Source organism: Festucalex cinctus, chromosome 5 (genome assembly GCF_051991245.1).
Source record: "Festucalex cinctus isolate MCC-2025b chromosome 5, RoL_Fcin_1.0, whole genome shotgun sequence".
Taxonomy (NCBI): domain Eukaryota; kingdom Metazoa; phylum Chordata; class Actinopteri; order Syngnathiformes; family Syngnathidae; genus Festucalex; species Festucalex cinctus.
In genome coordinates, this window is record NC_135415.1 from 26,657,144 (window position 1) to 26,676,029 (window position 18,886).

Here is an 18,886-nt window from a genome sequence, read left to right on the forward strand (position 1 = left end):
TGTGATGTCATTTTCAGTCGACAGCAAGTTGCAAAATGTCTTTTTTAAAGTCTAAGTTTTATATTCATAAATGTAAATGTGCAAAATCGAAACCTATTTTATTTTCTCTTTATGAAAGAGATTGATGTATATTTTTAATGTTTCTGAGTTTAAGACCCCTGGCAACTTCTATTTTATTATTATTATTTTTTATTTTTTCCCTTTCTCTTTAGTATTTGTGTGATGATTTTTTTTTTTTGTGTTGTATTTGACATGTTTGGCTTTTGCTTACAATTTTGTCAATAAAGTAAAAAAAAATGTCTTTTTAAAGGTACGAACTGTACATGAAAAATAATGAAAATATCAAATTTATTATAGGCAAAATATTAAATGTTTGACTGCCAAAAATGGCAAAATAAGTATAATAAGTATCCATTTAAAAATAAAAATATAGAAATCATTTTCTTTCTTTTTTGTGAAGAGTCTACACTAAGTGGGACACAATTATGAAATGGAATATTTATATGCTATTTTATCTGTTTTTTTAAAAAAAACATTTTCATTTATTTATTTATTTTTTTTTTTTACAAATACAAATTTGAAAAGTAGGTTGCACGGAAATTTCCAAAAGCCCTGAATTAATAACTTGCAGAACAAAGGTTTTACTGCGATTTTTATTTTTTATATTTTTTTTGCGCTTCTAGAGACTGAAATTTTTGCCCATTCTTCCTTGCATAAGAGTTCCAGCTCAGGTAGATTAGATGGGGAGGTTTTTTTTTTTTTTTTTTTTTTTTTTTTTTTTTTTTTTTTTTGTAGACAGAAGTTTTCAGATCTTTTCACAGATTCTGAACTGGATTAATTGTCTGGACTTTGTCAATCCAACAGCTGGATATGTTTAGTTTTCAACCATTCTATTGGAGATTTATTTTTTATGTTTCGGATCATTTTCTTATTGTATGTTACTGAGGCAGTGATAGATTCATCTGCATGAATGGAATGGATAACATTACATAAAATGTTGAAAACTAACTAACTAACTAACTAACTAACTAACTAACTAACTAATAGGGGTGTGAATTGCCTAGTACCTGACGGTTCGATTCGTATCGCGATTCACAGGTCACGATTCGATTCGATACCGATTAATCCCGATACGAATTTATAAGTCGATTGTTGCGATTTTTTTTCGTTCAAATTTAGAAAATACTAATCAGTAAGCTTGTAGAGTGTAAGATTTGTATGAAAATGTATTATTTATTTATCTGAAATTTCAGTCTTATAGAGGTTGTAATCTGTTTCATGTTTGAATAGCATTAAAATAAAATATTAAAGCTTAATGTTCCGTTCATATAACATTCTTCCATGCTCAAGGTGTGAATCCTAACCCGAAGTAAGACGTTTTGTTGAATATTTTTCCATTAAAAATGGAAGTTTAAAAATCGATTCGAGAATTGCGCGATGTAGTATCGCGATATATTGCCGAATTGATTTTTTTTTTTAACACCCCTACTAACTAACTAACTAACTAACTTGGAATCACATAAATTCTCATGTTAGACTAGCAATTGAGATACTAGTTGTCCATTGACTATAATGTTATAAAATTGTAATGGCCATTCCACTTTGGGTTAACCTGCAAATACTTGTACACCCAAATTGTAGAAAAAAAAAAGTTCCATTTTATACAGCAGCGGGAGGTGATCGGCGCTCAATGTAAATCTCTAGCAGGGACACGGTGTAGTCTGGACAGCGTCAGTCGCCAAACAACTTGTACCTGCTCGCAGTGACCGGCTCTGCTCAGTGTTATCACTGTGCTGATATAGCGGTACCAGTCAGTGCCACGGATCAAGCTTGTCTCACCGTAACCATGATCTACAGCGTGCTCTGTGACTGTGGGGGGGGGTTGGGGCTATGCTTAGGAGGCGCTGTTATCATCTCCTTGGAATGTGTGAGGAGTTGATGGACTCTGGATGGAGGGGTGTAGAGTGAGGAGATCCTTGCGGCCGCTGTCAGCTCTCCCCCTTTGGAGATCAATCACGTTACGAGTGGGGCCAGTTTCAAGTACATGTTACTCCGAAGGATTTCCTTTGTACAGGTGTACAGGGTGGTCTTTAGCATGATTTAAACAGTAAAGTGAAGGCTCAGGAGGATGTGAAGAGACGACGCAAGGTGAAGGAAATGACACGTCTTTCAAACTTCAGAGATAAAAGGGAAGCAACGTAAACAATTTAACATCTTCACCACTGGATAATTAACACAAAAGGTGGCATTCACTTCACTTGTGAAATATTACAGACCCACAGATTCCTTTTACAGCACTCAAATTAAAATCTCTGAACCAATCTCCACATTCAGAATCAAAGGAAGAGTAGTCGGTAATAAAATGACAAATTTTAAATCACTTGAGGATCTTAATTAATCATTAATGTAATGTGTTCACAAATTAGACCTTGACACAGTCATGGAGGAAAACAGTTTTGCTTCTGGAACTGAAATCACTGACTTAATTCATTAATTTGCAAAAAGAAATATTTCTGTTTTTAGATTTAAATAGTTTCTTTGCATATCTAGAAAAACAGGCTGCGTCAAAAGTATTTGTTATTTTTTTTTTTAATGCTGAGGGCCACTAAAAAAAAAGAAGATGGCGGGCCGCAAATGGCCCCCGGCTCTAGCATAAAAAAAACAAAAAAAAACGTATAAATACGTCTTTGGGACACTTAAAACATAAAAAAAAACGTATTTACACGTTATTGGGAGCAAATGAGTTAAATCCGCCGTATTTTTATGTCATTCCATTTGCAGGTCTTCTGTGTACGGCGGCAGCAGACATGTGTCTCTCATCACCTTGTAACAACGGTGCCACATGTCTTGAACATCTGGGCGACTACGTGTGCCTCTGTCCCAAAGGACCAATGTGGTACATGGGCAAAAACTGCGATGAGTTGTATGACTCTTGCATCTTGGCACCCTGCACCAACTGTACCAGCAGTCCCGGAAGCGGCAATTACACATGTCACTGTCCGGATGGCTTCGCGGGCCTCAACTGCACTCAGGACGTAGATGAGTGTGAAAGCAACCCCTGTAAAGGTATCAGGTCTTCCTGCATCGACAAAATCAATGCCTACTCATGCCACTGCCCTCGTGGATTTGGAGGTGAATACTGTGAGGCTGAAGTCACCACTTGCTCAGAGGAAATATGCCACAATGGCGGAACCTGCGCAGACATTCCCGACGTCGGGCATCATTGTCAGTGTCACGCTGGATTCCAAGGGGACAACTGCGAGGAAAACATCAATGAATGCGAGTCTGCACCCTGTCAAAATGGCGCCATCTGTAAAGATGGGGTCAATGCCTACCAGTGTTTCTGTGTGCCTGGATTTCAAGGCTTCCACTGTGACTTGGACATAAATGAGTGTGCCTCCCAACCGTGTCAAAACAACGGCACGTGTTCCGATGAGGTGGACCAATACAGTTGTGATTGTATTGAAGGCTTCAAAGGTAGGCCAAAAATCACTCTGCTCTTCTATGACCAGAAACTTTTCTTCTGTGAATTCTAAAGTTTATATATATATTAGGGGGTGTCAAAATTAGTGCATTAATTTTGAGTTAATTTGAAGTTACTTTAACGCCACTAGTTTTTTTTTTTTTTTTTTTTTTTTTTTTTTAATGCATGATTAACTCATTCACCCCCAGCCATTTTGACAGAAGCAATCCCGTTCGCTCCCGGCTGTTTTACTGGATTTTGACTGATTTTGCAAGGCCCACAGAATATTGTGTTCAATTGCTATAAAAGCATGGAACCAACCAAAAGACTGATTAAAGTCTCTTCTTTCATCAGGAAAAAAAAGTATGTTTTTATCTCTTTCCATTTTGCAGCAATTAGCATTAGAAGAGAGCTAAGTTTCATCAGTTTTCACAAATCTATTCAAAATTCTAAGTAATTTAGATTTTTTTCTAGATTGCCCTGGTTGATCTCCTTTGCTCTGCTGCCACCTGCTGGCCGTTTGTGTAATAACTACAATTTCTGCAACCGTTCTTTGCAGTTGAGAGGCTGCATCAAAGCCTTCTGTATGCTCTAGCATAAAAACAAAACAAAACAAAAAAAATGTATAAATACGTCTTTGGGACGCTTACAACATTAAAAAAAACATATTTACACGTTCTTGGGAGAAAATGAGTTAATGATCGCCCTTGATTGGAAAGCCTGTACTTGGGAAATTCCAACTGCAAGGCAGCAGACACATCCACGTCAAAATTTAGCAGTCATGAATTTAATAATAATTTTGTGGAGACTGGGATCAAGTTGTATTTTACAATTTTACAAATGTGGAGAAATTCACAAGTTATCCCCTGTTAAAGATTAGATAGTTCTTAATATGAAAAGAAAAAATGGAATGAGCTGTCACCAACATCTTACAAATGCAATTATGCCATCTAGTGGCAGAAAAATTACCTCAACACAAATCAATATCCCACTTGTTCTTTACAGTACAGCACATCTTTTTAATTTTAAATAAAGTTTGGGAATTATTATGAAATTATTGTATCAATGACTAAAAGATGCAGCCACAAATTATTTTTCCCCTTTTATGTTAACAGGCATATGAAACTTAGAAAATTAGCAATTATATATATATATATATATATATATATATATATATATATATATATATATATATATATATATATATATATATATATATATATTAGGGGTGTGAATTGCCTAGTACCTGACGATTCGATTCGTATCACGATTCACAGGTCACGATTCGATTCGATACCGATTAATCCCGATACGAATTTATAAGTCGATTGTTGCGATTTTTTTTCATTCAAATTTAGAAAATACTAATCAGTAAGCTTGTAGAGTGTAAGATTTATATGAAAATGTATTATTTATTTATCTGAAATTTCAGTCTTATAGAGGTTGTAATCTGTTTCATGTTTGAACAGCATTAAAATAAAATATTAAGGCTTAATGTTCCGTTCATATAACATTCTTCCATGCTCAAGGTGTGAATCCTAAAAAAAAAAAAAAAAAAAAAAAAAAAAAAATCAAAAAAAAAATCGATTCTGCCGATTATTGAATCGATTCGAGAATCGCGCGATGTCGTATCGCGATATATCGCCGAATCGATTTTTTTTAACACCCCTAATATATATATATATATATATATATATATATATATATATATATATATATATATATATATATATATATATATATATATATATATATATATATATATATATATATATATATATATATATATATATATATATATATATATATATATATACATATATATATAATCTGTGGTGCTGGTGTGTCTAGCTAGTCTGCTCCTGTGTTGTTGATTTGAATGTTTGTGCGCTAAGATAAATGAAGTATGTTGTGACGCTCATATCTTGGCCCACCGCCATCTCTTTAGGGATGAACTGTGAAGTAGAGATTGATGAGTGCGAGGTACAACCCTGCCAGAACGGCGCCACCTGCCGAGACTACGTTGCCATGTACACGTGCGAGTGTATGGACGGCTTCCAGGGTCAAGTTTGTGAGGTCAACATTGATGAATGTGTCAGCATGCCGTGCCTGAATGATGGCAGGTGCATTGATGGTGTCAACAGGTAGGGTCCACTGAAAAACAACATAACATACAAATTTTTTTTCATCATAAAACCTTTTTGGTTCTGCTTCATTCCAAAGAAACTGCAGGGGTCTACATGGTCTGCTTTTTTACAGTGCAATCTCGGCAATGTTTGTAGGTATGCCATGTATAGTTTTAGATTTTGACAAATTTATGCAGAAATCCTAGTACCGTATTTTCCGCACTATAAGGCGCACCTTCAATGAATGACATATTTGAAAACTTTTTTCCATATACAGTGGTACATCTACTTACAAAATTAATTGGTTCTGGAAGAAAGTTCTTAAGTAGAAAATTTTGTAAGTAGAGACGCATTTTCCATGTAAATGCCCTAATCCGTTCCAAGCCTCCCAAAATTCAGACATAAATGTTTTATAAAGCATAAAAATGCATCAAAACGTAACAAATACATGTTACAATTAGATTATTGCACAATAAACGAGAGTTGTGCATAATGTAAAAAACAAAGAATAGAGTAAAGAATAAAAATGAGGGTCATTTATCTTTTTAACTGCTGTCCTCATCGTTTTTTGCCCTCTTTGGTTCATGTTCTCCTCTCTCTGAAGTGTTTTTTTTTTTTTTGCCTGGTGTTTTGTAAAGAACTGATCCATGGATGTTTTTTTTTTTTGTTTTTTTTTTTTTTTTTTTTTTTTTTTTTTAAACAATCCTTGGGAAATGTCCAAGGCAAACATCATCTTAGTGAGCAAACGCCCGACAGGTGAACACTTTTTCTGGGCGATTCTTTTCAACAAATTCTGAAACTTCATGGAAACTTCCGGTATGGCGAGGCATCTTTTCCAAAAAAAAAGAGGCCCGTCTCGTCGCAATTAAAAACTTAAAACATTCCTTTATGTAGTGTCTTTAACACTGGACAACATTGATACGGTAACTTTTTCAAGCTAATCAAGTTGTGTCGTGTTGTGCCCGTGTGCTTCAACACAGGCCACAGTGTAGAGTTCACCGGGGATAAGAATTAACCCAATTTCTCGCCGCCATTTCAATGAGTCATTAGCTGACTAGAGATGCTGGGAATACTTAACACAGATCAACTCAAGTGAGTGAGAAAGATGAAGGTCATGCAAAGTGCGTCTGGGCACACACTTGAATCAATTGCGAACTACTGTAAGACATGAGAGGTTGAGCTAAACTTGTGCTTTGCTCCTGAGCCATTTTGTGCAACTCTATTGCTTCCAACTCGGCGGGAACATTTCTTCAAAGTCCCTTTTTGATGATTGTGCCCTAGTAGTGCACAAAAAAAGGTTCATAAAAACATTCTTGCATGAGTTTTTTTCATTACTTTAATATAATGAAACATGGGGTTGACCTCCATGTGCTCTAATTTGTAATCACTTCTGGAGTTTATTTGATGCCAATCTGCTCTACCCAAGCAAAACTTACTAGCACGTAGTATTTGGACAAATGACCAATGATCTTTTTATGTCGCCCGCAAAAGCAAATCATTTGCGTCAATTTCCATAATCCTTGCTCAAATCTGTAGCAAAATTTCGTGAGTAATAAATAATGTTGTTGCGATTTTGCATTTTTTTTTTTGTTGTTACCCCTTTTACATCCATCCATCCATTTTCTTGACCGCTTCTTCATCACAAGGGTTGCGGGGGTGCTGGAGCCTATCTCAGCTGGCTTTGGGCAGCAGGCATTACAAATAACTTACCAATCTAAAGTGTGAAAAATGACTTGCTCGCTTTGATGATGCATTTTTTAATGGTTGAACAAACAAGCTGCTTTTGAGGTCTCCTGAAAAGTGCGTATTTTGGAGGTACAAGGAAGCCAGCGATATGGAATAATACAATTACCGTATTTTCCGCACTATAAGGTGCACCGCATTATAAGGAGCACCTTCAATGAATGACACATTTTAAAACTTTTTCCATATATAAGGTGCTACAGTAGAGGCTGGGGTTACATTATGCATCCATTAGATGGTGCTGCGCTGAAGGGAATGTCAACAAAACAGTCAGATAGGTCAGTCAAACTTTATTAATAGATTACAAACCAGCTTTCTGACAACTCCAAAATGATTAAACAGCTGTTTTATTATTTTCTCTGAGGTAAAGTATTAGTATTAGCTAGCGATCCAAGATGGCGGGATCTTCTGCGCATGAGCAGGGTCACCGATAGCGTCTTGACAGCGAGACCCGTTGCGGCTCAACATTGATCCATATATAAGGCGCACTGGATTATAAGGCGCATGGTCAGCTTTTGAAAAAAATGAAGGCTTTTAGGTGCGCCTTATAGTGCGGAAAATACGGTACATGATTAAACCTAGGATGGACACAAGTCTCTCAGGCCAAGTCCAAGTCAAGTCTCAAGTCCCAGACTACGACTCCAAGTCAAGTCCTAGTCAAGTCCAAATCCCCTGAAAAAGTTAAATTGCGGCGATCTAGTCTGCCCTTGCTAGCGCTAGCATACTGATTCACCTATCCGAGTGCGTTTTTTTTTTTTTTTTTTTAATGTCGAATAAAGTTAGCTTGCATTTGAACGCCACTTGAACCATTTGACCACTTTGCATATAGTGAAACTTTTGTCGTGTCGCTGCATCAAGTCTTTAATTAACTCATTCACTGCCATTGACGGCAAAAGACGTCAAATGATGTCGTTTTTTTTCTGGGCTGGCAGTGAATGTGTTAAAAGCAAAAGCGTCACAAAAATGAGTTTGACACATTTTCGGCTGCACATGATCCCACCAACAATGTCAACCTATAACTGTCTCGTCCTTCCTTAGCTATAAGTGTGACTGTGAGGGGACAGGCTTTGAAGGTCACAACTGTGAGGAGGATATTCCTGAATGTGCTTCACAACCATGCCAGCATGGAGGCACTTGCTTGGATGGGATCAACGAGTACACATGCCTCTGTTGGCCAGGTATACAATTGTCCACGTCATTAACTCTGATTTGCTAATAAAGCAAAACTTTCAATTCGCAAACATTTTCTCTTGCACGTTTATTTATTTATAGATGCATTTCTATACGTTCCACTGTGCATCTTAACAGCACCAAAATCACAATATGGCAAGCGAATTAAAGGATTCTTGCTAATGTGGCTTAATACCCCTGCAGACTGGCTGTTTCCCACGCCTAAATCTAAATCAACAACAGAATTAAATACTTTGGGGTCAGAACGAAGGGCCAAAAGAGCACAGTGTGATTGTGGTGATTATTAAGATTATTAATAATAGCAACACCGAATACAGATGAATGCAAATCTATTAAGTGTTACTTATTACTTATAAATGTATTTTCAAACTTTCAATAATCAATGTTTTACATTTAACCAAAGCTTTGGGTTTGCTTAATTTCACCTCGCAAACTACGAGTTTCAACACATAATAGTATCTGTTAGGGGTGTCGATTCGGCAATATATCGTTATATTACATCGCGCAATTTTCGAATCGATTCAATAGGTAGCTGAATCGATTTTTAGACATCCATTTTGATGGAAACATTTCAACAAAACATCTTACGTCTTCAGCATGGAAGAATGTTATATTAATGTAACATTAAGCCTTAATATTTTATTTCAATAATGTTCAAACAAGAAACAGAATACAACCTGTTTGTTGAATATGGCTGACAGTTATGACTGAAGTTTCAGATAAATAAATAACACATTTTCAAACAAATCTTACAATGTACTTGTACAGGATTACTGATTCGTATTTTCTAAATTTGAGTAAGAAATATCTCAACAATCGACTAATAAATTTGTATCGGGATTAATCGGTATCGAATCGAATCGTGACCTATGAATCGTGATACGAATCGAATTGTCAGATACTAGGCAATTCACACCCCTAGTACCTGTCATACACGATTACAGAAACACAAATAAAGTTATACAGCATTCAATAAATGGGCTGATCGTGTTAAACAATGCACTGTTTTATTATTTTCAATAACATATACCAGGATATAAAAATACAACACTGCCTTCCACCCGGGAAGTCAGCATGTTTTTGCAAATGAATTCATCTCCGTGTTTTCAGGTTACAAGGGAGACGACTGCCAGGTGGATGAAGACGAGTGTGAGCTGTACCCCTGTGAAAATGACGGCGAATGCTTCCAGCGTTCAGATGTTGAGCACTACGGGGTCCTCCCTGAACTCAGTGCAGCCAATTTTTCCTATGAAGAAGCGGCTGGATTCATTTGTCACTGTCAACCTGGATTCACGGGTAAGCATTTTTTTCCCCTCCTTTTAACATTGTTTGGTCAGCAAAGTGACATGGACACATATGTTGTTGTTACAGGAGAAAATTGCTCTCTTGATGTGGATGAATGCGTTTCTGCTCCATGTCAGCATGGTGGAAGCTGCAAGGATTTAGTTAACTCATATCAATGTTTGTGCTCTGATGGCTTCACAGGTAGGACCATTTGGATCATTTATAATACACTCACTTGTAATACACACAAATACGTGACCTGTGTTGACGGTAATGCTATCTTTTGACTAACATTTGTCCTCGTGGTCAAAAGCCGGTCAATAGTTACATCAGTCAGTCAATCAGTTGGAAATTACAACCGGCAGAGTGCTGCCAAAAAATGTCCTTTGATCGTGTCAAGTTGTGACCCAAGATACCATCCATCCATCCATCCATCCATCCATCCATCCATCCATCCATCCATCCATCCGTACATCCATCCATCCATCCGTCCGTCCGTCCATCCATCCATCCATCCATCCATCCATCCATCCATCCATCCATCCATCCATCCATCCATCCATCCGTCCGTCCATCCATCCATCCATCCATCCATCCATCCATCCATCCATCCTTCCATCCGTCCATCCATCCATCCATCCATCCATCCATCCATCCATCAGTCCATCAGTCCATCAGTCCATCCATCCATCCATCCATCCATCGTCCGTCCATCCGTCCGTCCATCCATCCATCCATCCATCCATCCATCCATCCATCCATCCATCCATCCATCCATACATCCATCCATCCGTCCGTCCGTCCGTCCATCCATCCATCCATCCGTCCATCCATCCATCCATCCATCCATCCATCCATCCGTCCATCAGTCCATCCATCCATCCATCCATCCATCCATCCATCATCCGTCCATCCATCCGTCTGTCCATCCATCCATCCATCCATCCATCCATCCATCCATCCATCCATCCATCCATCCATTTTCTTGACCGTTTAGTCCTCGCAAGGGTCGCAGGGGGTGCTGGAGCCTATCTCAGCTGGCTTTGGGCAGTACACCCTGAACTGGTTGCCAGCCAATTGCAGGAACCCAAGATACCTTATGTGGCATATTAGGAGCAGGACTCTTGCTGAGGAAAGACAAAAGAATCACTCAGTTTTTTTTTTTTTTTAGCATCGCTTGAAACTGTAACCTGTTGAATGAATGAATTTGGATTTTCAGTTACTTCACTGATGTGTTGCAAAGTGTTTCGGATCTATTGTTACTTATCTGTAGTAATCGTGCCTCAAGAACATTGGTCGGAAATTTCTGTACCAAGCTTTTGCTTGCTACCACACACGTGTCTCAGTCAGATATCCTTTAAAATAAGTTGGAAGTAAAATTTTTGACCTCAGAAAGAACAGGTCAAAATTTGGACCGAACTAAGCAAGTTGATAAGAGACTCTCAGTGAGTGAGTGATTACTGCACTGAGTAATGCCTCATTAACTCATTCACTCCCAGCCATTTTCACAGAAGCAATCCCGTTCGCTCCCGGCTGTTTTACTGGTTTTGGACTGATTTTGCAAGGCCCACAGAATATTGTGTTCTATTGCTATAAAAGCATGAAACCTATCAAAAGAAAGATTAAAGTCTCTCCTTTCATCAGGAAAAAAAAATAGATCTAATCTAATCTAATTAGCATTAGAAGAGAGCCAAGTTTCATCAGTTTTCACAAATCTATTTAAAATTGTAAGTACGGTAATTTAGCTTTTTTTTTCTACATGGCCCTGGTTGATCTCCTTTGCTCTGCTGCCACCTGCTGGCAGTTTGTGTAATAACTACCATTTCTGCAACCGTTCTTTGCAGTTGAGAGGCTGCATCAAAGCCTTCTGTATGCTCTAGTGTAAAAAAAAAACAAAAAAAAAAAAAACGTATAAATATGTCTTTGGGTCACTTAAAACATTAAAAAAACGTATTTACACGTTATTGGGAGCAAGTGACTTATTTCTGCTGATCATTTAACATGGCCAAATTATTATTCCTCACTGAATTAGTCACAGCAGTTGTCACTGCATGTCTCCAAAGAGTCACAATTTTTACCAAATGGTGCAGGAGGTTGTCACATTTTTAATCTTGCTGTACAGTGCATGGAAATTGTACTGGTTGTTGGAAAGTATGGTCAATTACACTGGTCATGGGACCGGCCAAACCTTCATACTAACCTCACATCTGAGATCAAGGAAAATATAAGAATGAAGACCATACCATCCAACAACAAAATGGAAGTGATATACCAACAGCGAACAGCAAATTTCTTGTCTGCAGCACTCTTAGGCCACAGCAAACAGAAGGGGGTGCATATGGTTTCCAGAAGGACAGCAGAAAACAACAAAGCCAATAAATGGCCCCATATGTTCATCTTGGGTATTAAAGAAGGACCACAAAGCAATTGTTGGAGGGGAGAGGAGATTATGATAAAGCTGCTTAGGAGCCTGTTTCAAATCTGCTGAAAAACAAAAGGACAATGCCGTAAATGTGCGTATGTGCAAATCTGTTATTTACCATTTTTACATTTTATTTAATAACATTTCAAAAGATGATTTGCTGGGAATGCATCGCTCATGCGTTCGTTTAAAAATAATGGAAAACTCCATATGGAACTAAACATAATCCTATTAAGTTCCATATGTGTGTGCTCGATTGACTTGACCAAATGCAAGAGGTCGTCACCACAATAACTGTGCTCACACCTTGCACGCATGGACGGCCATCCCATAAAACTTGACTTAGGTTTTCGAAAGTGCAAGGTGCACAGTGATGTGCGGTTGAGGTTCATGACTGGTGAGGCAATGACGCCTCTACAGTCAGATATAAAAATATACACTCAAAATAGAAGATTATATTATATATGTGAAACATTTGTTTTCAAAGTTTTTAAGCATGCTTCGGTCAATACAGCACTGTTCAACAATACGATAGCAAGAAAAACAAAATCATATTGACTATAAGGAGAAATTCATTGTTTTATTGTTGATCTCTCAATTTTAAGATTAAAACAGCGAGTAGTCTTACATTTATTTGTATATGAAGACATTCCGTCTTCATAAATATCTCCATCACGTCAAAAAATTACTTTCGACACAGCCTGATTTTCTAGATATACAAAGAAACTATTTAAATCTAAAATAAAAATATTTCTCTTTTGGAATTTAACGAATTAAGTCAGATATTTCAAAAATGTTTTCTTCCATGTTCCGCTGTCTGTGTCAAGGACTGATTTGTGAACATATCACATTAATGATGAACTAAGATCAAGTAAAAACTGCTAAAATTGGTTATTTTATTACCGATTACTTTTCCTTTGATTCTGAATGTGAAGATTGGTTCAGGGCTGGGGCGGATCTATTCTTGTGGGATACAGGGGTGTGCACCACCCCCAAATCAAGAAAAATCCCAAACTGTCCTGTTTAAAAATAACAAAAAAACCAAAACAAAACAAATAAACTATGGTACATTGTTTTACCATGTTTAATATCCATCCATCCATTTTCTTAACTGCTTTTCCTCACAAGGGTCGCGGGGGGTGCTGGAGCCTATCCCAGCTGGCTTTGGGCAGTAGGCGCGGTACACCCTGAACCGGTTGCCAGCCAATCGCAGGCATATTTAACCCCTTATCATACGAGCAATTTTGACGAAAATGCTTTAAAAAAAAGTTGCATTCAAAATATGTTTGAAGCTGTTCCCGAACCATTTAGAGTATCGGCATAGTTTATATATATATATTTTTAAGAATGTTTGCCCGCTAGAGACCATCCGAATTTTAAGGGGTTAATAACGTCAGACAATTTCAAAATGGCCCTAGCATCTTTTGGTTATTCTGTATGTGGCCCTCAAAGCAAAAAAGTTTGGACACCTCTGTTTTCGAGGTTTCCCACATTCAACACAGCTGATTCACATTTAAGCTCATCAGCAAGCTCTGCATGAGCCTGTTCGTTATCCTGATCATTGAATCAGGTGCGTTGGGGTAGCGAAACCTCGAAAACACGCAGGACTCGGACCGTCGAGGACCGGATCTTGACACGTGTGCGTGCGTTTAACCGGACGGCCATGATTGCATGTCGCCATCGGCCTGCAGTGCCACCTACAGGTTGGTTTCAGAAACACCTGCCACAACCAGTGCAGGGATCAGGAATGCATTCCTCTTGTCAAATACTGACAGGAGCCAGCTGGAGGCTGGAGGCTTATTACTTCGCTCGGGATGGGCTGTAGGCATTCAGGAGCGCAGGGTGTGAGGGAGGGAGGGACAGACGGATGGAAGACGGGGGAAAAAAAAGAAAAGAAAAGGTGGGCAGGGCTGCCTTGTAATCACTCCTGTCTGCCCGCAAGGATCACAGTGGAGGAATAAAGACACTTGTACTTTTTAAGCTTAAGGAGTAAAAAGAGCGAGAATTGTGCCATCCAGCAGTGTAAGAGCGTGTGCGTGTTTTGGCGTAAACTCATTGGAACATGAGAGGAAGGAGGTTACTGCTGCTGCTGCTGCTCTGTTTCTGCTGTGGGCCATGGCGGCTGACAGGTACAGCATGGTACAGCACTTTTAATATGTTTTGTAGCAATAAAATGGTGCTTCTATTACAGAAGACATCACCTTGACATATAGTAACACGGATAGCTAAATAAACGTTTTGAAATGCGTTCATGCTTTACTCCCGCTCGTAGTTTGTAATAGGGCTGGGTATTGCCGCCAACCTCACGATACGATACGTATCATGATACAGGGGTCACGATACGATACGTATCGCGATACATATGTATCCCAATACATGATATTCAAGGCGATACGTATCCCAATATTTCACATTCGTTTACTTGCATTTTATAATAACAGTCATATGTATACCTAAAGGATATGTTTATTATGCTGGATGACAACAATCTTTTTGTTAGTAGCTCTTCTGGTTTACCACCAAGCGCGCATGCCTGGTCTAAATGTGTACGCTCTGTAAATTACAGCTCTAAAATGTGCTTATTTGAAATATTTGGGGAAATAAAAACAGCATTTTTTTTTCCATATAACACATTTTATTTCGTTTTTTTAAACAAAATATAGGAAATTTGGTACATTGAGACACATGCCATGTTAAAGGGACACTTTACTTATTGATCCATTTTTAGCAGCAAAAAGTTGCTACTTTTTCAATAATTAATTTGGTGACGTGATTATTTTTTTATGTACATTTAATAACTTTTAAACCATTGTTAAAATGAATCGAACGCCGGCATGTTTGTTACACGTGACTAAATAACCCGGATGTTTACGTCACTAGTGTGTAAACGCTACACTATGGAAGCACTATGCAACGCAGCCGTGCATCTAGCGTCAAACCCGGAAGGATTAAACCTTATCGCTTCGAGCCAACACGACAAAATAACACTACCGAAGGAAAGTCTGCCTTGGATGTGAAAGTTGTGGCGCCAGATGGTCTTTTCGGGCACAAAATAAACTTTGACGAACGAGTGAATCAGGCGGGGGGTGAGTGGTGCTCGTGCGGGAGCTGCAGGAATGGACAATCCGCTAATGAATGTGTGCTGTCTGGAAATGAAAGAACTCGAGGATCGGTTCCTTGCGGACAATCTCAACTGCATCCTGGAACATCAGACATTCAACATGGCAATACTAAATAGACATTCTCAGGATAGCTTTGGTTGCGATGAAAGATGTGAAGAAGAAAAGTCTTGGAGGAGCAAATATCCAACAGGTAAAGTGACACACAGTACGAGCAATGCAAAACGTGTGGAACTGACGAAATATTTCAGGAAAAAGAAAAAATAGTAAAATTAAATGTATCGTCGTTACAGCACCCAACCTCCCCTAGCTGTTTTTTTTTTCTTTTTTGCGTAGCGTCCCACTGCGGTCAGGCCAGCCGCCACTCGAAAAGACGAAGTCAAGCCAGCCGCCCCAACGATTGTTAATACTGTGCATTACGGTAACGTGCCGACGTGCCCCTGCGTTGGCCACCTTCAAATGAATTATGAAATAAAACAGTCCGTGCAGTATAATAACCAATGCCCCCCCACCCCCGAAACATGCCTACCTTTCGCTTTAAATTTGCTTCGCTTCTCCGAGATCTTTCAGTGGCCGTAGTAAGACCTCGATTTGTGTCGGCTGTTGTGAGAGTGAAGGCTCCGTGTTGCTAGCAGTTGCGGCTCCTCCATCGGCTTGATTATTTCCCACGTCTGGTTCTTTAAAGATACTCGGTGCTGCGTTGGGCTTTAGTATTAGGCGTGTGGCGTACCCCATCTCAAATTGTAACATATATTCGAAGTCCTCATGCCTGAAATGTTCGCTGCGCGCACGCCTGCTTGTCCTTCGGGAGGTTGACAGCACTTAGCAAACAAACCATTGTCTACTCAAGTAGCTTTTTTTTTTTTTTTTTTTTTTTTTTTTTTTTGGGGGGGGGGGGGGGGGGGGTCTCGCGGGTTTTTCCTTGCCGACGCCTTGCAAAATTTTGCAATACAGTAAGGCATAACTGACGTTTGTGTCTTCCTCGTTGTTATGTCTGCGTGAACTACTGTTCCCCAAGCGAGTATACACACTAGTGACGTCACCACTTGGGGGCGTTGCAACACGGAAGTACTTCTTTGTTGAAAAAAGTTAAATAAATCAATATAGGAGTGTATTCTTCAGCTCTTATGCATGTTTCGTAGCTATACTAACTATTTACTGCCAATCAAGCCATACATGTAAAATTAAAGGAGCCTTCCTTTAAGTTTATGAGTAAATAAATATTGCTATTCTTCCTCTGCTTTAATTTTTCTTAGCAAGACACTGTCCAATCACTGGTGAGCTATTTTTACATTAATTGAAGGCAGTTAACTTCAAAGACGCTGCTGGGTTTTATTTTTTAGGTATAATGCAAGCTGCCTATTTAGAGTAAACGAGCAACACCGATTCTGACGCCTGCGTATCGATACGTGTATTGTAATGAGGCCCGCAACGATATATTGCCGTATCGATTTTTTGAGCACACCCCTAGTTTGTAAGTAGTGTTGTTCCGATACCGTTTTTTGGCTCCCGATACCGATACTGATACCCAGCTTTGCAGTATCGGCCGATACCGATACCATACCGATACTTTAATTTTTTTTTTGCCTCAACATGAAAAAGCTGTCCTGCTACTGGTTCAGAGCAGTCAAGGGCCAATAGGATATCTTGGATCGGCATGCAGTGAACATGTCACATATCAGTGAATGTTGTGCACCAGCAAGACACAAGATGCTGCATCCAAAATCCTATATTAGCTTTGGAATTAATGGTATCGGCATGTTACTTGTGAGTAGTCACCGATACCGATACCACTGTTTTTATGCAGTATCGGCACCTCTGCCGATACCAGTATCGGTATCGGAACAACACTATTTGTAAGGCTGCAATATTCCAAAATGAACCGACCAACACGTACTATAATCACCGTATGACAGTCAACGCCGCAAAGTCCAAAAAGTCAATGCGCTTTCCATCAAATTAGCGCAGTTCGGAATATTGTAAATTGAATGTTACCCGAATGCAACTTCCTCTCCCGGCTTCCTCATCTGCCAAATGACAAGATAACGCGCCGCCTCAATCAAATCTGCTTAGAAGGCTGCATGCAGGCAGGCTTGTCTCTGCATCTAATTAAGGACGTCGGATCAGCCACTTTCCAGCACAGTGGCCGATGTTTGATTTATCAACTTGCGTAATCTGATTAAATTCATTGATGATATGCGGCAATGCCGTCGGGATGTGATGACTGACTATAATTGTGTGTGTATGTTTTCTTTTGAATGCAGGTGTGCATTGTGAAGTGGATATTGATGAGTGCGAGAGCGATCCCTGCCAGAACGGTGCCACATGTCAAGATGCTGCCAACGCTTATATATGCCATTGTCCTGAAGCAGAAGCTGGCAGGGAGCCATTGGGCGGGCGCGACTGTGATGTTCTGCTGGTGGGCTGTCAGCAGCACCAGTGTCAACATGACGGCATCTGCATGCCTCTGCTGACAGCGTACGGCGAGCATAGCTACACGTGCCTCTGTGGGCCAGGCTGGACGGGAGAGCTCTGCAACACCTCCACCACTTTTTCCTTCAACTCCGAGGGCTACGTCCACATGCAGCTGCCCGTTTCTAAAAACAGAGTGAGACAAGGTACTGATGACTACAGCTACGGTCTCCATATGCAGCTCAGATTCAGGAGCACTTTGCCTGACATGCTGCTGTACCATCGCGGTACCACGGAACACTACATCTCCCTGGAGTTAGTGCGGGGTTCACTCCGGGCCAGGTTAAAATCTGGCCGATTGCTACAGGTCATTTATCCGGGTTCCGTCAATGACGGCGAATGGTACCGAGTCACCGTGACTATGGACGAGCGACTGATTATGGTTGTCGAGGGACCCGGCTGCGAGGAAGGATGTCAAGTGAAAAATCAAGTGTACAACCATCTGATCTTCTTCCAGTCCAATTCTTTTCAACAGCTGTATGTAGGAGGAGCGCCAAAGGAATATTTGACACTCACGTTAAGTGGGAGGAGCTTCATTGGCTGCATGGAAGACCTTCGAGTTGACTATAACTTGCTGCTGCCTCAGGACCTCATGAGAGAGGAGAACATAAGTTTGGAATTGGGATGTGTCAAAGAAGATTTGTGCCATGACGACCCTTGCAAACAGTTTGGGTTTTGCGTGGACTTGTGGGTTGTGGCCAAATGTCAGTGTCACCGACCTTACTTTGGAGAAACGTGTGAAAATGGTGAGATTTTTTCCAATTGTGATATTATACTGCTTTTTAAATGGATATTCAGTGATCCTAGCGACATCTAGTGGTTAACTAATAATTCATTCATTTTAAAAAATGACTGTTTATGTCTATAGAATGCAGACAATGGATCATAAACTTATTTTTATATATAATCGTAGGCCTAGTCATCTCTAATTATATTACATGGCTGTAGTATCACCTTAGTAGAGCTGCCATGTTTCTCCGCCATCTTCCTGCGACGGATGCCCAAAAGACAACTTTGCGAATGTAGTGAGCCCGGGTCATATTGCATTGAGTGTGGGTCGACCGCA

At 39.4% G+C, this 18,886-nt stretch overlaps 1 protein-coding gene across 1 annotated transcript in view; it reads left to right on the plus strand.

Annotated features, from left to right (window-relative positions):
• The window catches only part of LOC144019696 (protein crumbs homolog 2-like), a 38,032-nt gene that overhangs the window by 8,318 nt on the left and 10,828 nt on the right, over positions 1-18,886 (plus strand). The window contains exons 3-8 of the mRNA XM_077522919.1: positions 2,782-3,477; positions 5,412-5,607; positions 8,371-8,510; positions 9,634-9,819; positions 9,895-10,008; positions 17,613-18,566. Of these exons, the coding sequence (XP_077379045.1) occupies positions 2,782-3,477; positions 5,412-5,607; positions 8,371-8,510; positions 9,634-9,819; positions 9,895-10,008; positions 17,613-18,566 (2,286 nt within the window). The remainder of the gene's footprint in view (positions 1-2,781; positions 3,478-5,411; positions 5,608-8,370; positions 8,511-9,633; positions 9,820-9,894; positions 10,009-17,612; positions 18,567-18,886) is intronic.